The 22,361-nt window shown below is 32.8% G+C and overlaps 3 protein-coding genes across 6 annotated transcripts; 2 read left to right on the top strand and 1 right to left on the bottom strand.

Moving 5' to 3' along the window:
- The first annotated feature begins 5,861 nt into the window (after positions 1-5,861).
- Positions 5,862-9,592, top strand: LOC137821642 (Vacuolar import/degradation, Vid27-related protein). The gene is made up of 2 exons (XM_068626328.1): positions 5,862-7,721; positions 9,054-9,592. Exons 1-2 carry the CDS (start codon positions 6,105-6,107, stop codon positions 9,333-9,335), a joined length of 1,899 nt encoding a protein of 632 aa, XP_068482429.1. The 5' UTR covers positions 5,862-6,104; the 3' UTR covers positions 9,336-9,592.
- Positions 9,593-9,899: 307 nt separating this feature from the next.
- Positions 9,900-11,421, top strand: LHCA5 (photosystem I light harvesting complex protein 5). The gene is made up of 6 exons (XM_068626329.1): positions 9,900-10,169; positions 10,250-10,382; positions 10,524-10,636; positions 10,732-10,836; positions 10,955-11,043; positions 11,135-11,421. The coding sequence occupies exons 1-6, from the start codon at positions 9,958-9,960 to the stop codon at positions 11,275-11,277; spliced, it is 795 nt and encodes a 264-aa protein (XP_068482430.1). The 5' UTR covers positions 9,900-9,957; the 3' UTR covers positions 11,278-11,421.
- Positions 11,422-13,069: 1,648 nt separating this feature from the next.
- On the bottom strand, positions 13,070-19,203 carry LOC137821641 (protein WEAK CHLOROPLAST MOVEMENT UNDER BLUE LIGHT 1). Of its 4 annotated transcripts, none has more exons than XM_090294772.1 (4): positions 19,120-19,203; positions 18,612-18,688; positions 16,388-17,469; positions 13,070-15,410 (listed from the first exon to the last, which is right to left on the bottom strand). In XM_090294772.1, the coding sequence occupies exons 3-4, from the start codon at positions 17,429-17,431 to the stop codon at positions 13,536-13,538; spliced, it is 2,919 nt and encodes a 972-aa protein (XP_090150898.1). In that variant the 5' UTR covers positions 17,432-17,469; positions 18,612-18,688; positions 19,120-19,203; the 3' UTR covers positions 13,070-13,535. The 4 variants fall into 4 exon arrangements, with proteins under 4 accessions (XP_090150898.1, XP_068482426.2, XP_068482427.2 ...); XM_068626325.2 differs by lacking the exon at positions 19,120-19,203 and adding an exon at positions 18,804-19,030; XM_068626326.2 differs by lacking the exons at positions 18,612-18,688; positions 19,120-19,203 and adding an exon at positions 18,261-18,586.
- Between the last annotated feature and the right edge of the window lie 3,158 nt (positions 19,204-22,361).

Below are 22,361 nucleotides of genomic sequence, written 5' to 3'. Positions count from 1 at the left end.
ATGCATGTACAATACTCTTAAAATTTGAGAAGATGTATGTGTAAGAGTGTAATCGTCTTAAAACATGAAGAGATTTGTGCAAAATTTTAAAATTTTATATGTTAAAGTAGTTCGACAAAACTTTAGAAACTGTGAGTGTAATTTTGTATTTATATTTTCGAAATCTTTTGAGCCTGCATATATCTTATTAAAGGCATTCCATTTTTTTATTTGTCAAAAATTTCTAAAATTATATCTTATTCTAATAATTTTTTATAACTTGTAAATTATTTTAAATCGTCTCGTATATTGTTATTATTCAAGGGATATAATTGTCATTTTATCCATTTTTAACCCCATGAAAAAAAAAAAACTTACTTAGTCCACTATTCTAAGTCAAATTATGTCTCGCAAAATTTTGAAATTCATATTCAATTCTTAAAGAATAAATAAAGATTAAACAGAAAAGTAATCCATTGAATAAAAAAGAGAGGGTTGAATTGATTTTTTTCGGGAGGTATTAGTTGTGTGTACAAATAAAATAATTGTTTTATATTCTTTTTATGTAAAACAACAATATTTTTGAACTTCTGAATTTGTGCACATAATTCGAAATTATTACTAATACGTTTGTACTACTGAGTCAATTTTAGTTTTACTATAATGCTGAATTTTTAAAACTTGGCATGAAAGTTAAAAATAAAAGTGAAGGTATATGTACTTTAAATTGATACTAGGGTGAATTGAATTGTATAAAAAAAATATTATTAGATTAAAATTGGATTGAATTATACTAGTTTATTTATAAAAAAAACTGAGCTGTATCTACATAAAATATTTTGAAATAAATTTCAATATTATTTAAGCGATTGGAAAATAAGCTTTAAAATGATATGTTGATGGATAAAGTTCAAATAATTAAATAGTTCGGGAAATTTAAAAACAATTTAAAATAAATAACTTTGATTAAATTCACTCAACGTTCCAATGTAATTAATTAAAACCATTATATAATTAGGTTTTATTTTACTACTTTTAAATTTTATTCAGATTTATAATAGTTTAATTCAATTTATACATATTTGGTTCAATTCTAACTAAGGTTGTGTTTGGATTAAGGAAATAATTTGTGAAAAAATTGAGGAAATTGATCTATGAGGATTTGAGAGGGAAGTGTGAAGAAATTGTGTTTTTATTGTGATACGTTAAAGTTAATTTATGAGAAAAATTTATTGAAATTTATGAATGATGTGATGGTTGTGATAAATTTTTTAATTTTTTTAAAATGTGTAAAATGTAATTTTACAAATTTACTCTTATATTTAAAAATATTCAAATAATAAAATATTATGCATTTTAAGTATAAATTTAATTAATTAAAATATTGTAAATTATTTTTGATACTGTTAAATACTTTATTTCGGTACCGTTAAATAATTATTTAAAAAAAAAAATACAAGTGACTTAATATTGTCGAAACATAGAAAGAGACTGATATTATCTAAATATATACAAAATTATCATTACATTTATTTACACATTTTAAAATTTTTTCTATTTTTTTAAATTAGATTGTATGTAGATGATACATTACCATCTAGATTTTAGAGGATATTTTATAGTGAAAAATATAATATGCATAGTGAATTGTACAACAAATTTTTTTATAAAAAAAATATATAGAACAAAATATGAAATATCATATACATGATAGAAAAATAATAGAAATAAAAAGTATTATTTTATATATTATTGCATAAATAACAAAGTAAAAAAACAAGGGTAAAATGGAAAACACCACCATCATACATGATTTTCCCCTCCAATCTTTACATATGAGGAAAATGAGACAAATTATTATTCACTTGGATCTACTATCCTTGCACATCCCTTGATTCAAACAACAAATATTTCCTTACATCCTCTTCAACAATGGAATATTTGAATTAAATTTTAATTAACACTTAAAATAATTTTTTTTTACAAACTTAATCCAAAAATTTAAAAAAATCTAAATCGTGGGAAATTATCAACCTACCTATTACAAATGATTTCTCTAAATTTGTGAAACTTGTTATGTCTTAATTTAAGTTTTATTAAAACTGTTTTCTAAAAAAAGTATAAGTTTTATTTGAATTTAAATTAAGAGAGTGAAATTGATTCATATGAATTTACTTATTTAGTTAAAATTGAATTAATTCAACTTGTTTCACTTTATGTCATAAAATTTTTAATCCCCTTAAAACTTATGAGTTTGAATTATATATAAAAAAAATATTATGCTCGTTTTCAAGATAAGATTGAGGTTTCTATTACTATTTCGGTTACTACAAATTTAACTTGTCTATTGAAAAATTCTTTTAAAGCTTCAATGAATAATGATATGTTAGATTTCAACATGATCAAGTCTTTTGGTATTAATACTCGTACTAGTAAAGTTCTTCGTCCTCTTCCTGTTAGATGAGAGTTCTGGTCTTGCTACTTGTTGAGGTATTTTTCGTGAGAGTAAGAGAGCATTTATTGGAGTTTTCTCTGCGTTTCTTGAAGTTCAAACTGCTTTGGTTGTTGAGTTTTATGGGGTTATACATGCTATGGAGGAAGCTCAAAAGATGAGACTTACTAATATCTAACTGAAATGTGATTCTTCTTTGGTTCGTGTTGCGTTTACTGCTAGGACCAATGTTCCTTTGATGCTTCGTAATAGATGAAATACTTGTCTTAATTATTATGAGAAATCAGGTTTAAGGTTACTCATATTTTTTGTGAAGGAGATGCGTGTGCTGATAAGTTGGCTAATTTAAGATTTATTTATAGAGTATATTTTCATTCATATAATAAGCTACCATCTAGTCTGTTCTTGAAATTTTTTATGAATAAATATAGTCTACCTATGTATAGTTTTTGTTAACATGTGGGTTTTGGTCTAGTCTCCCCATATTTTTGTATTCTTGTATTTTTTTTAATAATATTTTTTTGCATGTGATGACAAATCTTGTTGTTACTTGAAATGTTAGCATAGTTGAGATGTCAAGTTGCATAATAATGTCTAATATGAATATATAAAAAATATTATACATTCTAGGTCATTTTAAATTGGAAATGTCAATTTTTAACATTCATTAATTAGTATAAATTGAATTCAAAATATAAGAAATAAAAATCTTAGACTATTCAAACAACTCAAACATTATTAAACAATATTTGAGTATTAAAAAACAATTTATCAACGTAAATAATTAAAATTAATAAACAACTATAAAATAATAATCTTGTTATCCAAACACCAAAATGTAAATGTGATAATTTTGCAATAAATGAATTTTCTATCTTTTTGTCCATAAACGACGTTAAACTCATGATTATGAAATATATAATAATTCATTCTTTTAAACAATAGTACATGGATAGTTTCGCGAAGAATGAAACAATACTTTTTAAGCATATAGGCACAAAATGTTAAATGCAAACTCTTCAACTACATTGAAATTATAAACATTTAACTTTTAAAAAATTATTTTACTAAAGTTATGTTTCAATCAAATAAAGATTTAACTCAAAATTATAAGTGTCATCAGCATTTTAACTAATGTAATTATATATTCTTATAACTATACAATAAAAAGTAATATATTAATTAAATAATAACAACATATAAAAATAATGAACAACTTAAATTTTATAAATCAATCTCTTAATCTTTACCATTCTTGTTATCAAACAATTTGTGTACTGTAAGATGCAGTAGAGAAAACCTATTAAAATTAATCACAAAAATTGTGTTAGTCTAATATCCACGAACATTAAAACTCAACTCCTTTCTATAAATAAATAAATTAATATTATATTAAAATATGTATTTATTAAATACGAAAGACTATTCTTTTTGAACATTTTTATTGTTAAAATATAACCATAACTATCTATTCAACCTTTATTTTTTGAATGTGCTAATGTTTTGCGTATTTGGAATTGGATTCGACACATTTTTCCTACTTATGATTCCTCTAATAAGGATAATCTTCTTTCTTTTATTAAGAGTGATGGTAGTCCGTTGGTTAAATTGGTTAAGCTAGCTGTGATAACTATTGAGGTTTCTAGGGCTATTTTGGTTATTAAAGATTACTTGTCTAGTGGGTAATTCGTCTAAAGCTTCAATGAAGAATGATATGTTCGATTTCAATGTGTTCAAGTTTTTTTGTATTAACACTCGTACTGGTAAAGTTCAACGTCCTCTTCATGTTAGATGGAAGTTTCCTTCACCGAGCTGGGTTAAAATTAACACTGATGGGACTGCTAGGGGTTATTCAGGTATTGCCGCTTGTGGAAGTATTTTCCATGGGAGTATGGGGGAGTTTATTGAAGCTTTCTCTGCGTTTCTTGACGTTCAGACTGCTTTGGTTGCTTAATTTTATGAAGTTATATATGCTTTGGAGGAAGCTCAAAAGTTTGGTCTTACTAATGTTTGACTGAAATGTGACTCTGTCTGGTTTGTGCTGCGTTTACTGCTAGGACAAATGATGTTCCCTAGATGCTTCGTAATCGATAATCGATGAAATACTTGTCTTAATTACTGTGGAAAAATCAGGTTTAGGGTTACTCATATTTTTCGTGAAGGGAATGCGTGTGCTGATAAGTTGACTAATTTAGGATTTATTCATAAAGAATCCTTTCATCAGTATAATAGACTCCAATATAGTATGTTATTAAAATTCTTTATTAATAGGTATAGTCTACTTATGTATCGTTAACATATGAGTTTTGGTCTAGTCCTCCCATATTTTTGTATTTTCTTTCTTTTTCTTTTTTTTAATAATACTTTTTTCATGTGATTACAAATAATTGTTGTTAATTGAGGTGTCACCTAACTGAGATGTGAAGTAACATAGTGATGCCTAACATAAAAACTTTTTATATAAAAATATAACCTTAATTTGAGACACATGTTATTGAAAAAAAAAAACAGAAGGGAGAAAATAACAAATATTCGTGATCTCTATGACAAAAGAAAGCTAAAAAAGGAGGGGGGAAAATCCAATAAAGCATTAAAAAAAAAATAACAATCACTATATGTGGTAGCTGGTCTGAGAAAGGAAAAATAGAGAAAAAAGTTATATCATAAAAAAAATGATAAATAAACAAAAAAAACCCTAAATGATGAGACTTACACTTATTAATTCACCATATTTATCTAAAAAGTTAATTAGTTCAACCTAACTTATTTTATAATAAGTTAAAAATGTTTCAACTCACCTAGATTTATTATAAGGTGACGAGTTAAGTAAATTGACTTCCTAAATTTAAATATCAATAATATTTATTATTAATAACCTTTATAGTAATAATATGACATATTTAAATAGCTAATAAATATTAAAAGTCATAATTTCTTTATATTGTATCTTGTAATACAGAAATATGATTTTATTTTTAAGCTAAAAAATTGGGTGGACTTCTTTGATTTTACTAATAAGTTGGAACCATTTTTTACATTTAACTACTGATAAGAAGTTATTTATACAAATGAAAGTTGCCGATTTGATAATACCAAACACAAAAATTGCTAAACAGTTAGTTGTAACCAAGATATTTTTTTGGGGGGTTAGTTTGATTTGGGTTCAGGAGTAATATAGATAAACATTATTTTTTATTTTATTTTTGTTATATGAATGTTTAAGATAAATTAATTACATTGCTTTCGAGGAATATTTTTTTTATAAGATTAGTTTGTTCCATATATTTTTTTCATTTTTAAAGATATATAAATATTTTAAATAATGAAAATATAAGATGATGATTTCATATAGTTGTAAACGCAAATTATAGAATGCAATTTTAATTAGAGAAGGAGATTATATATTATTATATAAGCCATAATTTGGATTAACGGAAGAAGTGAAAGTGAAGGAGAATGGGATTTTAAGACATTGAGTAAGTCCCAGCGGTTGCTTAGGTCTATACACAATCAAGTGGCCCCACTCTACACGCGTTCCCTTCCGTTGCGATTTAAAAACCCTAACCCCAAACGCTCCTTTTTCAAATTTTGAACTTCTCTCTTTCAGCATCTTCTTCTTCTTCTTCGTTTTCCCAATTTGCAATTCCAATCTCATATCGTCAAAATCAACTCCATGGGAGCCTCTCACAGCCGCGAAGATCTGTTGGAATCGTCCGATTCAGAGCAGGAGCAGGAAGACACCTACCAAGACGCCGCGGGAGGAAGCTCCGAACGGCCATCAAAAACGCTCTCAACTCCGTCATCGCTTGATGACGTTGAGGCCAAGCTCAAAGCCCTCAAACTCAAATATTCCTCTTCCAGCACCCCCGCCGTCAAAAACGCCGTCAAACTCTACCTCCACGTCGGCGGCAACACCCCCAAAGCCAAGTGGATAATCTCCGACAAACTCACCACGTATTCTTTCGTCAAAACTCACTCCGATGCCGACACCGACGACGAAAACGAGGATACGGACGACGACGACGACAACGACAATGAACAACCATTCTGGGTTATGAAAGTCGGTTCCAAAATCAGGGCAAAGGTGGACCCGGAGATGGGCCTGAAGAGTTTCCCCGACCAGCGGCGTGTGGACTTCGTGGCGCGCGGCGTGTGGGCGATGAAGTTCTTCACGGAGCAAGACCAAATCGACTTCATTGATTCCTTCCAGAAGTGTCTCTTCGAGAACACGCACGGGGTGGAGGCGACGGAAGCGAACAAGCTCAAGATCTACGGCAAGGATTTCATGGTGTGGGCCAAACCCGAATCCGCGGACGATTCCATGTGGGAAGACGCAGAAGAAACTTTCTCCAAAACACCCACTCCGGTTAGGGAAAATCGGGATTTGAAAGAAGAGTTCGAAGAAGCTTCAAACGGTGGCATTCAGAGCATTGCACTGGGTGCTTTAGATAACAGTTTTTTGGTGAGTGATAACGGGATTCAGGTTGTGAAGAACTTCGCTCATGGGATTCACGGGAAGGGTGCTTTCGTGAATTTCAGTGATGGATATAAAAATGGGGGTGGGGGTTCTTCTTCCTATTCGACTCCGAAGAAGACGCTTCTTATGAAGGCTGAGACGAACATGCTTCTGATGAGTCCAATGGGCGGAGGAAAGCTTCATTCCACGGGGCTTCATCAGCTTGATATTGAGACTGGGAAGATGGTTAGTGAATGGATGTTTGGGAAGGACGGCACAGAGATTACAATGAGGGATATTACCAATGACTGTAAAGGAGCACAGTTGGATCCTTCCGGGTCTACCTTTCTTGGGTTGGATGATAACAGACTTTGTAGGTGGGATATGAGGGATCGCAATGGGATGGTTCAGAACTTGGCTGATTCGAATGCCCCTGTGTTGAATTGGGCGCAGGGACATCAGTTTTCGAGGGGGACTAATTTTCAGTGCTTTGCCACTACGGGTGATGGGTCCATTGTTGTAGGGTCCTTGGATGGGAAGATAAGACTGTATTCGGTGAACACGATGAGGCAGGCGAAGACTGCGTTTCCTGGCCTTGGATCTCCCGTTACTCATGTGGATGTTACCTTTGATGGCAAGTGGATTGTGGGCACTACTGATACATACTTGATTCTTATTTGTACCCTCTTTACTGACAAAGATGGAAGGACGAAGACTGGTTTTTCTGGACGAATGGGGAACAAGATTGCTGCTCCCAGGTTGTTGAAGCTCACCCCTCTTGATTCCCATTTGGCTGGAGCGAATAACAAGTTCCGGAATGCACAGTTTTCGTGGGTAAGTGTGAATTGAATTCCCTGCTTGCTTCGCTTATTGTTGTGTGGCAAATTAAAAACGTGATAATTATAATAACTTTTGCTTGTGAATTGTCATGGTATCTAATTAAATGGTGTTATTATCATTACTGTTTTATTGTTCTTCTCAAATGAATCCTTTATTATGGAGTGTCTTTTGACTCATTTTGTTAAGTTTGCGCCCCGCACAGTATTTTGACAATAAATATATTGTTGACTTACAGTCTAACCGTATAGCAATTTACAGTACAAGGACATATTTTCCTTATACATTGTTGCATGTTTTCTATTGAACAGTTAGCCTGTATTATGTTGGAGTTACTTGTAAAGCACAATACAAGGAGTTATTACACCATTATGAATATTTTTGCAAATGAAGTTTTTACTATTGCTTCAGGAGACCGGTTTAAAGTTGAAAGTTATTGCCTTATGAAGTTTTGCATTTTTTTTATAATATGCTGCTGTGCTCTTATTTTGTTTTGTTAACTGAAGCTTTATCGTTGTACCTAGTCGTGAGAAGCATTATCATGGATTGATAGAACTGGAACAGAAAAAGCTGAGAAGTAGTACCGTATTATAACTAAAACTATGCTCTTATAACATGTGATATCAGTAATCGCTTCCTCTCTCTGAACTGATCTGATTGAAATTAAAGATATCTCAGATTCTTGGAGGGAGAGGCCTGAACTCTCCCACCTATCTCTTCACTCAATAATGTCCTCTTCTACCTCCTTTGTTTTCTTGCCCTCCATCTCACAACTAAATCTGTTCCTTTCTTCCCACACTCCTGCTGCCACATGTGCAGTATATTGTTATATGAAGTCAGCACTCTCGACCCATCTTTTCCTGAAATACACCTTAGTCGTTTTACAATACTTAACGCATGCACTTTGAGGTTTTTAATCTATGTGAGGTTTTTTCTTCCTAGTTAAAGTGTATCCCGTGTTTTGATTGGCAAACTCATAACGCTTATCATGTTAATTTTTTTTGGTTTTCAAAGGAATGCCATGTTTACTGGTGTTGAAAACATGGGGATTTCCCCTTGGCAGTTCATGCATGAGTATGGTGCCAATAAGCGCAACCAATAATAGATTCAAGATAATTGCGATAACTTTAGCTTATACTTAAATTATTATCGTAATAGTATTTGAGCCTGAGTTTTGATTGGCTATATAGGCACTCTTCCCAGGCAAGAATTCTTCTTCTCCTTGAGGCTAGATTGTGTCTGTTCGGTTGCTACATCTGCTCAGAAATGACATTTCTTGGTTTTTATTGTCTCTTTCATATTTTAATCTCGTGATTCTTGGTTGATTAGGTGACAGAGAATGGGAAACAGGAGCGGCATATAGTAGCCACTGTGGGAAAGTTCAGTGTGATATGGAACTTCCAGCAAGTCAAGGATGGTTCTCATGAGTGCTACCGTAACCAGCACGGTCTTAAGAGCTGCTACTGCTACAAGATAGTCCTTAGGGATGATTCCATTGTTGAGAGCCGTTTTATGCATGACAGATTTGCAGTCAGCGATTCTCCCGAGGCTCCACTGGTCATAGCTACACCTATGAAAGTTAGCTCATTCAGCATATCTGGCAAGCGATGATGATACACAGCCCGTGAACAGTTGTTGCTCTTTTAGCTTAACTAATACCGTTTCATATATTTCATTTAAAGACTTTTCAGTTGTACGTAGGATGTTTTCAGGTCTAGCTGATATTAATATCATTTCGGATATTAATACATGGAAATCAGTGATTTGGTCCAATTGTACCAGCATGTTCAGTTATCTCTCAAGAAGATAATATTAGTTGATCCCAGAATTGTATCATTTTTATATCAATTTCTATTTCCTTTTTCTCATTTACCAGTTCCTTTTTATTATTTTAAGCGCCTCAATTACTGCTGGTAGAGCGAACTTTTGATTTGCGTGTTTTGGCTTAACATACTATATCAATTAAAACATAAAAGGTATGAAATAAAAAATAAAAAAGAGACTTGGATTGTACAAATTGGGGAAAGTTCATACCTCTATTTGCTCCAACGGAAGAAGCTGAGTAATTTTTTACCAAGAAGCCTTAGAAGCAGACGTTTGTTATCCAACTTCTATCTGAGTGGATAAGTGGGCCCCTGTATTTTTTTAACCTTTAAATCAATAATATGTATGCGTGGTTGTTGTGAAAGTCACAAATTTGAGGACGGGCACAGAAGCAGATAATCAGAAAACAATGGTGGCAGTAGCAATAGGAAGATGCCTCCCCATTCAACCCCGCACTTTATTCAATAGTAAGAGCACAGATAGAGGTTCACCAGCAGGGAGATTCTCGTGGCTTGGGCATGCTGCTGCTGTCACTCCACTTTATAGACAAACTTGTGTAGCAGCGCAACAGCGACCTACATGGCTGCCAGGACTTGATCCCCCACCATATCTTGATGGAACGTGAGGATATGATTCCTAGTTCCACTTCTGCTACTGCTACTTTCTCTGTTCAAGTTTTCATATAACGATATGCTTTTCAGTCTGGCTGGAGATTTTGGATTTGACCCACTTGGGCTGGCAGAGGATCCTGAAACCTTAAGGTGGTATGTGCAGGCAGAGCTGGTTCATTCCCGCTTTGCAATGCTTGGGGTATTCGGAATTCTAGTGACAGATGTGAGTGACAACTTGCACATGTACATATAATAAATTCAATGCAGGAAACATCTTCATGATAAATTGATAAAATGTATCAAGATTCAGTAGTTATTACTAACTATTAGAGTCCTAGCCTGAAGTAGTGGGTAATCTGTGCAGCTGCTTCGCGTCACAGGAGTTAGTAAGATACCGATTTGGTATGAAGCTGGTGCAGTAAAATACGATCTTGCCAATACAGAGACACTCTTCATTGTTCAACTACTTTTGATGGGGTAGAATTTTGGTCATGAATTCGGGCTTTCATAATTTCATTATTCTTTGGAGAATTAAGAGGCCAGTGCATATGACTTCATTTTTTCTTGCACAGGTTTGCCGAAACAAAAAGGTACATGGATTTTGTTAGTCCTGGATCTCAAGCTAAAGAGGGGTCCTTCTTTGGACTGGAAGCTGCACTGGAAGGCTTAGAGCCAGGGTATTGCCATTTTCAATAACAATATATATATATATATATATTCTCTTAATTTTTTACATTTTGATTTGACTGTTCTTGAATTAGTAGACATTGTGGTGTATATTCTTGTTTCAAACAGGTACCCAGGGGGTCCTCTGCTAAATCCTCTTGGCCTAGCTAAAGACATTAAAAACGCTCATGATTCGAAGCTTAAAGAGATTAAAAATGGTATATTTCTTTCTTAGTTCTTTGATGCTTATCAAGAAATGTATAATACTCCAAAAGCTCGTTACCAAAGTTGTAAATCTCCTATTTACAGGTCGACTTGCAATGGTGGCAATGCTTGGCATCTTTGTACAAGCTTCGGTGACTCACGTTGGACCAATTGACAACCTTGTGGAGCATCTTTCCAATCCATGGCATAAAACTGTTATTCAGACCATTGCGAATTCTAGTTCTTAGTTCTAGGAAGTGCAGTATGGCTTGGAATTATACATTAAACGAAATTACTTTTAATTTTTCCACCTTAACCTCACTGAGGTGAAGGATCAAGTTTAGAAGTAATTGTATTCTAATTCATTTTCAATCGACTTAATTGTTTGTTTAGTCTTTTTGGGAGAAATCAATTACTCAAAATCTGATGATTAAATTATTTTCCCTTTTAGTTCTTTTCGGATCAAATTATAACAACCTTCAAACCAAAAGTATATAAATTAACAATCAATGAAGTTTTTCACTTTTTATGCAAAACCGGTATTGAATCCTTCCTTGTTTTAGGATTTATAACGTTGTATGGAGACAATGTGAAAGATGTATGAAGATATAAATCAATTTAGGAAGGTTATTTTGGTATATAGAAGTAGAGGTGTAGAAAATGTGAGACCAGCTTTTAAAGAGTTCTAGTCTAGACACTAAAATTGATGCTAACATAGAGTAAACTTGAGTCAAGTGACAACATTTTTGACATAAACAAGTGGCCTAAAACACTTATTTATAGTTCTATAAGGGCAATTAATATTCATATTTTAACCTAAAAACTCTTCACTCTCATCATGGTAACAGATGACTTTCTTTCATTAGAGGAAATCCGTGACCTTTCTTTATTGGAGGAAAATCCTCTCCATTGAGAAGATGACATGTGAACCTTTATAATTTCCTTACCATGCTTAGGTAGACTCCTCATGCCATACTTGAATGTTCCATGCCTCTTTTTTTTACCCTAGACAACCTAGGATTGCATGCACCCAAGAATACCCAATTGTAATTTCTTTTTACTTCCTACTTTGCTAGATCCAATACATGATCCATGAAACTTAACTCAAATAAAACTCACTATTTGTACAATTTTTACAAGGTTAAGAAGAAAAGAAAAACCTCAATTATGGTTGTTCCTCTCTGATCAAGTCCGCCCCTTCTATTCTAGCTTTTCAGTCAATGCTTTTGAGACTGGATTGTTTCCTTCACTTTTGCAAGCAAATCAATTTACTTTAAGAAACTTTGTTAATTGTGGATAGAATATGAATTAAATTATTTTGATGTGTAGTTCTTAAGAATTTGAAATGAAATACTGCTAGGGAAGTTTCAATCTTAAAGCTTGTAAAACAAGAGTGAAATTGTTTAACCAGAATAGACGGGCCTCTGTCAGCTTCATTCATGCCAAACCTGGATCACTAGCAGATTAGGCCGAAGCCAGTTGGACGAACTTCCCCTTCTTTATATGCTTTCTATTAAATATATGGTAAGGATCTATGGAATGCTTCAGGTTCCACGACAGCAGTTGTCACAACTTTTATAAGAAAGGGATAACGAAAATTATTTCCAAAACCACAAGGATAACACTCTTACATTGTCAAGTTCATAAAAGGAGATAAAATTGGATCATTAAAATAATTTACAAAAATTTAGGAACTCTAGGTTTAAAGAAGGGGAAATAGAAGAGTGGAGTTTCTATTAGAAATTTTGTAGTTTCCTCCAAAATTGAAGAGAAACAAGAATTGGATTAGAAAAGATTTCATTTCTCTTTCTTCCTAAAAATGAAGCCAAACAAAATTAATTTATAAAAAATCCCTTCTTTTTACTTCCCTGTCCTCAATTTTCCTTCAATCAAATTCCATTCAATGATGAATAAGAAAAAAAATGCGGACAGAAGAAAGGATAAATTTATGACTGGCAACTCACTAAATTAAATCTGGATATAGGAATAAAAATATAAGCCATGAGATGAATAAGGAATACAGAAAAGCGGCGCTGAATCTGTAATGACTCAAAATTTGGCGAGTGATCTGGATAAATTGTTTGAAAACATTGGAGACTTCAGCCTATATACGGTATATTCCAGGCATCAGAAGATCTACAACATTCCAGGTATCTCCCCTGCTCCAATCTAATGAGGTGTATAAGCTCACATCATGTAGTCTCAGACTCGGAAACCTTTTCTTTCATTTGGTAAAATCTCAAACAAATCTTTACAAAAGCCGATGTTCAATATATCAGAAGCCTATACACAATACAGAATCATCTAATTTTCTCTTTCCCACTAAAGATAAATTTTATTTTTATGTCCACGTAAAACACTGAGCAGGCGACCATATACCAACCCTTCAGTGAGAGAGATACAATCAAATACAGAGGGCACAGCAATTGCCAACATTTACAGGTCGATGCAATTGAAGATTCCAGCATTTCAAGTCACTTTGAGATATCTGCAGTATAATTTGGGATTACCCTGACTTGGTTGAATGTGTTTTTCTTCTAGCAAAGAACATCAAAACCCTAGGGAAAATTGACCTTTTCTTCTTTTTCCCTTGTTTTACTTCTGGGGATGATTCACTTTCATCAATGTCTGGATGTACATTAGTCTTTGGGCTTGACAAATGATTTGCAGCATCAACACCAGTGCGCTCAAAATTATTTGCTTCCTGACTCCCCTCAAAACTACCCCTAGGACTTTTACTCTGGTTTACCGCTCCTTGGCCAGACTCTCCAGCCTTTCTTCGTTGTTCATTTTCAGCTCTCCACTTTCTTAATTCTTGCTCTACACCTAATTTACCTTCCTTTGCCTTCTCAGCCTTTTCCATTGCCAATTTCAAAGATTCCCTTCTAGCAGCTATCTCTCTATTCACTTCGTCCAACTTTTCAAAGGCTTTCAATTCAGAATCCTTAGCTTTATCAATTTCAGAATTAGCAGCTGCAACCCTCACATTGGCCCGCTCTTCTGCCTCATGTGCTCGTTTGCTAAGCTCATAGTACTCTTCCAAAGAAAGTGTTACCCCATTAGATGGGTCCACTGCATTCTTGCTTCTCGTTGATTCACTCTCTTGCAATGCTTTAATTGCTGCTATTGCCAAATTTTCAGACGCCTTTGCAGCCTCTATCTCCTTTTGAGATGCAAGTAATCTACTTTCCAAGGTACTTACTCCAGCCTTGGCTTGCTCTGCTTCTGCCTTTACTTTTTGTAGCTCTTCACGAGCTGCCTGAGCAAGCAAGTTGGCTTGATTAGTCTCTTCAGCTGCAAGTTGTAGCTTCTTGGGAAGCTCGGCCATTTTCTCTTTAGCTTCTTTCTCCTTCATCTGAACCAAAGCTATTTCTGATCTGGTCTTTTCCAATTCAGCTTCCAGAGATGCAACCGCAATAGAGGCCATTCCCTCCCTTTGCCTGATGGCGGCAAGAGTTGCTTTTTCTTGTTCAAGTTCTGATTTTAATGATATAGCAGCTACCTTCAAGCAACTAACCTCTGCGGTTGCTTTCTCTATGTTTAGAGTTACTTCCTCAAGTTCCTTTTTGGCTGATGCAACTGCTGTTTGTATGTTAGTGTGTGTCTTTTTCTCTGGTTCTTCATGTCCTCCTTTTGAGTTTCCTTCTTGATCACCTTCCTGCTTTAACTTTGATTCCATGTAAGAAGCTAATTCGGCTTTCAAATCAATCAGCAAACCAGAGGCTGTTTCCAGTTTAGATTTGAGTTCCTTGGCAGACAAAATTTGCTGGTTGAGTCTCTGGAGCTCTTCTTCTGTCTCTTTAAGTTCCTTCTCCCAATCGAGGGAATCTTGATCTCTTGCCATGACTGTTCCTATTCTTTGTTCCTCTGCTTCCAAGTGTGCACCGTGGGCAGTCTCCAATGATTCTTTTGCAGCAATTAGTTCGATAGTTAAATCCTCGACGGACTTCTCTACTTCCTTTGATTCAGCAACGGCCACTTCAGCTTTCTTAATAGCTAAATCTCTTTCACTTGCTAAGAAAGCAAACTCTTTTTGCAATGTTTCCAACTCCTCTTTCACGGCTATTATATCTGAAACAGCAGCTGTATACCTTGCTTTGGCAACCTGAAGTTGTGCCTTGGCTGCAACACTTGATTCGTCTGCAACACCCTGCTCCATCTCTTCCACTCTGAGCTTTGCAAGTTCTGAGTCCTGTCTTGCTTGACGCTCTTCTGTTTCTGCTCTCTCTAGGTTAAGTTTTAATTCTTCTATTAATCTCTTTGTGCTGTCCAACTCCTTTAGCATTCGGAATTTTTCCTGTTCAGCATCCTCTGCTTGTTTTCTGTACTCCGGGATCACCTCTTGTGCCTTTTCAAGCTCTAGTTCTACAAGATCACGTCTCTGTACATCCAGGGAAAAACTAAAGTTAACAGCAATTCCAACAGACAAACAAGTATGCATGGCAGGAAGAATGATCATCAGTATCTCTATTTTTCCTTAGAAAACAAACAATATTGGACATTAGAAAGCTCGTATATAGGCATAAAAGTACGTATAATTCATTTTCCAGTTCATCACAGGTCAAAAGGAATTCATCAGCAAGGCAATAAAAAATATAATGAATTTATCGTGTTTTCAGTATAATAAGTATTTTCCTTTTCAATAAATACTTCCTACTTTTGTTTTTTTTCATTAGCACTCTAATGCCACTCCATAGCATTTTCCTGTCACAAACATTATCTGCTTAACTTTAAGAAATTCAGCCTGTTTAACACACTAGACTGATCATAGCATACATAAATCTGCCTAATATTGGGTGACATACACAGAAACTGATATCCCAAAATAACAGAGTTCATATTCTAGTGGCATAACTTAGAGACAGGCAGATACTTCTAAAATAGAGACAATTGCATCAGAATGGCCTGCGACAAACTGCCAAGTCAGCATTTTTTACATATACAGCATATGTAAAGGCAAATTTGTAAATATGTCACTAGCATTGAGGGAATATGTAGAAAATAAAAGTTCCACATTTCTGCAACATGAGTGATGCCTCACTAGCAATAATTAGCCCTGTAATGTAATTTATGTTGGCAGAATATTTTACATTTCCATAATCAACATTAACATAAAAGCCCTGGTTAACCTTCTGCCGTTAGTGGATGTTACAACTGCCACTGTTAATAAAAGAGACTATTACTTTCATCTTTATACCCATAACAGCATTTACCTTTTGCCTATCATTAATGGATAGGTTTAGATTGAGAAGCAAACGGAACAGTCAATAGAATTTGAAATCATAAGAAAGAAGTGTGAAGAAGATAAATTGGAAATAACTGCCATAAAAAAAAGATGCTGAAAAATGCAAGATATACCTCCACAGTCTGGATTCTATGAGCCTTCCAATCCACAATTCCTCCAAACTTGGAAACAGCTTGCTTGACAGATTTAATGGGAGCTGTGGTATCGATAATGCCTCTTTTCTCATCAAAGATCTTGCCATGGGGGAGTGAGCCAACAGTTCCCATAGTCATCAAAAGTTCATTGTGATCATTTTGCAAATCTTTTGTTTCAGAAGAAGTTGAATGTCTAATCTCATAATCAACATCACTGTCAGCAGTGATATTAGAAACATTATCCTGCAATTCTTGCCTGTCAGAGACACTTTCTACAGCACCTGGTTTTGAATCTTCAACTGAAGTTACCTGCTGCCTTTTTTCTGTTACATCAAATGCAGCATCTGGGTTTGGAATTGAATTAAGTATAGAAACACACTGATCCTGCATTACAGTTTCACAATCATTAGCATTTGGCAAAACTACTTGTTCAGAGAACTTATCCACTGGCAAATGAGTGCCAGACTCCATTTTTGCATTTTGAAGTGCAACTGTTGGACCTTCGGTGGAAGAGTGATTGTTAGGTAGTTTTATCACTTCAGTATTTTCTTCAGGGTGTTCTACCAGTGTCATCTCTTCAGCAACTTTTGTAGTGGATTCAGAGGGTAGCTTGTTGACAACATGTTCTGCCAGTGGCGACTCTTCAGCAACTTTAGAAGAGGATTCAGTATTCTCTATCACATACTCGGCCAGTGGCGTCTCTTCAATTTTGGAAGAGGATGCAGACGGTGGGTTGCCTCCAACATGTTCTACCAGTGGTGTCTCTTCAGCAATGTTTGGAGAAGTTTCCAATGGTAGCTTGTCTCCAACAAATTCTGTTAGGAATGAAGTCTCTTTTTCAATTTTTGGAGAAGATTCAGATGGTAGCTTGTCTCCAACAAGTTCTGTTAGGAATGAAGTCTCTTTTTCAATTTTTGGAGAAGATTCAGATGGTAGCTTGTCTCCAACATGTTCTGCAAGCGGTGTCTCTTCAGTAATTTTTGAAGAGGATACATGGGGTATCTTGTCTTCAACATCCTCCATTGTAAGGAGCAGTCAGGAGCGCTAAAAGTGTCTAACCACTAAACAATAATAAGAAAAACGAGTCAGTGGAAAATAAAATTAAAACAAGAGAATTACAGCCTATGCAAGGCAAGCCTTTCAAAAAAATACAAATGAATTAGAAATTAAAAATCCCCAAGTTTAAGTTCCAATTGAGCAGGATTGCCGCTCACAAGAACAAGTCACCACTAGAGAATTGAATTCTACATACACCATTTAATTACTTTCCTTTTTCCCAATCATCCTCTCTATTGGTAGTTAAAATTAAATTTTCAAGGGGTTAACCAATTCCTGAATAAGAAAAAAACTGCTTCCCAAGTTCTCAGTGTTCAGACTCGGAAAGACAGATTGAGACTTATTTATGGATAATTGTAATTTCATAAATCACAACTAAATTCACTCAAATGGAAAGGGATGAAGCAGCGCATGTTAAAATCAATCCGTACTATTAACAGATATAAAGATCTCATTTAATTCAAGTTCCAACCATGTTAACTGCAATCTAAAGTTATCAACAACCCACAATTCTTGATGTTTGATCGACGAAAAAATAGTCATATAACAAACGGAAGCTCACACGTCTTTTCTCTTGAGACACGTTCTACGAATCCCATAGTTATGCAATTTAGAATGACAAACACAAAACAAGACAGAACATATCGGCAAAAAAAAAAACAGTGATCTAAACAATATTTACAACAGAAAAGAAATAGTTCCTGTCTCTAATTTAAAAGCCATACTAACATTGCCCCCGTATTTTTCCCAAGAAATAGAAATAAACCAGAACAATGCAGCATCTCTTGTGGCCAACCTTTTGAAAGCAAAGACTTCAATCATTAAAGATAGTACGCGGTCGGGTGCAGGGAAAGGACAAGGTGAAGAAAATTCTGACGAGAGAAAACAAAAAGCAAGCAAAAATACGGAAAAGTCAATTCCTGAGAGGACATTCATTCACACGCTCTGTTTCCTTCCCCATAATTTTCAGGCAAGTGTGGAAGCGTTTGGAAAACATGTCACACGAAGCTCTAGATACTCATAAATACTTGCATGCCACGATGTGATCACAGAAAACAGAACAGAACAGAACGGAGGGAGAAATTAAAGAAATAAACGGGTTTGTGAAGTGAAATAGGCGTTGAAAGAAGAAGAAGAAAGAACATACCCGATTAGGATTAGGAATAATAAGGGGAAAATTGAAAGTGGGGAAGGAGAGATAGATTCGAAATACCCCTGCAAAATCTGAGGAGGAAATTAAAATTAGGTTGGGGAAAAATAAATGGAGGTTGAAAAAATTTGCAGCCAAAATTAGAAGACAGAAAAATAGGGAGAAAGATACAGAGCTTGTGGAGCCTACCTCATCACACAGATTAGATCCATCTGTACCCTCCTTTTCTTTCCCTCTCATCTCAATTACCAATTTCCTTCCTTCAATCAAACTTTTTTTATTTTATTTTTCATGAACATCACTACTATTATTACTCCCAGTTACGCCGCTACAATCCTTTTCGCAACGGAACATTCATTTCATTAAATTATTATTACATTACCAATTAATTAATCTTGCTTAGTTGGTATTGGGTTAAGTTAACTCAAAACTAGTAATTTAATTAATAATATGATTCAGATATGAGATGAAAGTTTTCCACTCCTAGCTTACCCACCTTGCATACCTTTTTCTTGGTCGGTGGTCCATATTCTATTTCTCCTTTTTCTTCGTGCTCTTCGTTTTCTATGATCACCTAAAAATCAAACCATTCATGTCAATTCATCATACAATTCAATACAAATAAAAGAAGTAACTTAGGGGAATTTCAAAAATGTGAGAAGTTAATAAAAAAGTGATGCAGATTCCATTAATGCGCACACTATCAATAATAAGCATCAATTAATCACTTTTCTTTACTCTTTTCTTTAAATTTGAGTTTTAATGCCACGATTCACGTTGCTTTGCATGTAACCCGATCTCGAATAAGTGGACCTCGTTAATTGAGCCTTGGGCCCAAAAAAGTCCAGCAAGTTTTCGTCCGTTGGATGTTGTGGAGTGGGGTCCACGTTCAGTAATTGCAAGATAACGTTACGCGAGGGATTATTTTATTATTAGCACATGCACATCTTGAATTTATAATATATTAATTTAAATCTATGTTTTAACTATATGCTATCATTGACTCTATTAAAATTTGAAACAAAAATTAGCCACTCAATAATGATGTATGCAGTGTACTGTGTTCTTGAAACGAGGAAAATAATAAGTCACCATCATCGTATCTGTAAATTTAGGTCCAACAAAATCATTATTTTATGTACTGTAATAACTAAGTGTAGAATAAATTATTTTGATATTCGGAATTATAATAGTATGCAGAATTGAAATAATGAATGTATGTGAAAAGAAGTTGTGGTTATTGAATTTTTGGGGGCCCAAGTTTATTTTATTCTTTTGGTTTTATGGGTTACCAACCCAATGGTGCCACGTCCAAGGTTGCTTTGAAAGAAAAGTTGGGTTTAATATCTCCGTAAACTTTGGCTTTTCCTAAAGCATCATTGTTGGGTGGGGTTAAAGAAGTTTGTGATCACTTTTCAACTAAATACATAAAAGCAAGCCACAAAAACATGGTTGCGGGGAATATTTCATTATTTCTTCTCTTTTTTTACATCACTTTTGGAATTAGTTATAATTTTCCGTACTATTTGAAATATAAATATCATGTTTTAAATTAGGGATTTCATGTTTACAAAGATAAAATCGAGTTATTGGATAACGAAATCTTTTATCATGAAAGAGAATGTGTGCTTCTTTTTAACAAGGAAAATGGTTATTATTGTGTTCTAGAGTTTTTGGAATTAAGTCACACCTCTTCCTCATGTTTATCTTACATTTCACTAAATATTATTTTTTTAATTTTTAAAATTATTTTAATATTTTATATTTTACCTATATTTTTATTAAGGATATTTTTTTATTTTTTAAAATTTTATTTATTATAAATATTAATATTTTGTTGTGGATGTAAAAGTTTACTCTTTAAACAATTTTCCAGTTCAACTTTTTTATAATTTTAATAAATCAACTTCTACATATATATTGTCAGTTTTTTGCATCTTAAAATAAACTAAAATATAAACTATTTTGTTGCTTGATGATCAATCTAAAATTAAGATGTCAAATATTATATTTATTTCTATCAGAAATCGTTACATTTTTTTAAATACTTATAAAATTAAAAAAATATGTGTTTGTAAACTATTTTTCACTTAATCTACATGCTTTTAGATATTAGAAAATGGTGTTTGTATAAATCCACGACATTTTGAAAGTGCCCGTTTCCATCAATCTAGGAATCATCACACAAGTTGGTGAACCTTTTCTTCTTTCAAACTACAAAAACTGGGTGCAGTGCTTCTCTCTTCTTCTTTTAGCTTTTTTGTTTTTGGGTGAACAAAAGATTATAATCAATAATATTTACCACATTGATTATATCGTAGCTTTTTTATTATATTTATGTGTAATTAATTACGTTATAAATATAATTAATTATATTTAATATAATTCACTATTATTATTATTTATTATATTTTTATTACAGTAAAATAAAATTAATATAAAATAATAAATAAATTTAAATTTATTAATTTAAAGTTTCATATTTGTAAATTAATTTATTTTAATATACTTTTTATTTTGAAATAAATTTTTTATTTATTTATTAAAACTTTATAATAATATTTTTATTTTAGTGTAAAAAAATAACTTTAATTTATATTTTAATTTTGTTTATATCAAATTAAAATTTTAAAATTGATTATAAATTTTTTTTCTATATAATTTTTTATTATTATATTATATCAATTAAATCAAATCAAATATATGTTTTCTATTAATAATTGTTTACTTTTAAGTTATTTTTTTATTTTCTTTTTAATTCTTTCACTTTTTTCCAATCCTTATTCAATCTAAACAAAAAATTAATGTAAGTAATTGACATTATATTTATTTTTTATTTTAAAAAATTAATTTGAGTGCTAGATAATTGTTTAATGTTAAATTTTATAATATAAATTTGAGTATATTTAATCTTGTTTCACTTAAAATATAATTAATTTGATGTAACACTCCTTAAAATAAAATAAATTTTTACATATTTACTCAGTATATTACTAAGAAACCATCAAATAAAAAGAAATATTAAATATATATATATATTATTTTTTTATTTTTATTTTTTTGTGTGGTCAACTGCCTTACAAAATATAAAACCCTAAAACCATCCAGAAAGTCTAGTTAAATACACATTGGAAAACCGAGAATTAAATATTTTCTCGAGGTGCATCATTAGCGTAATCAAAAGTGTACAAAATAGTTGTCTAATACTATCATTAATTCGATAACTCGTGTCCATATTGACCTCATAAATACATGCTCCAAAACAAGTCAAAGATACATATTTTTCAACATTTATTATCTTCAATCACTAAATAGTGAAAACTAACCTGAAGGTCAGATGATCTCTTACAGGTATCCCTCCCACCTGGACCAAAGACTAATAATGTTTTTGTTTACATAAGGAAGGAGGGAGGGGAGATTATTTGTGTTTGTTTCAAGGGTTTTGAGGGTACGGAAGTGGATGGGGAGAGGGTAGATGATTTTTTTCATTATTCATAAAATGAAGAGATTTGTGGGGATTGATTAGGATTATTGTATTTTACCAAAATATCTTTGTGCATACATTTTATTACAATATACAAAATTAAATATTATATAAATTTATTTATTATTTATTATTTCAAAAATATTTAATTATACTATTAATAACAACATATAATTATAAATAATAAAAATACAAAATATAAAAATAAAATTATAACATCAACCATATATATATAATTATATAAAGTAACAAATGAATATAAT

Source organism: Phaseolus vulgaris, chromosome 9 (genome assembly GCF_051622355.1).
Source record: "Phaseolus vulgaris cultivar YP4 chromosome 9, ASM5162235v1, whole genome shotgun sequence".
NCBI lineage: Eukaryota > Viridiplantae > Streptophyta > Magnoliopsida > Fabales > Fabaceae > Phaseolus > Phaseolus vulgaris.
Note: the sequence above shows the minus strand (reverse complement) of the source record. Positions and strands in the feature narration are given on the sequence as shown.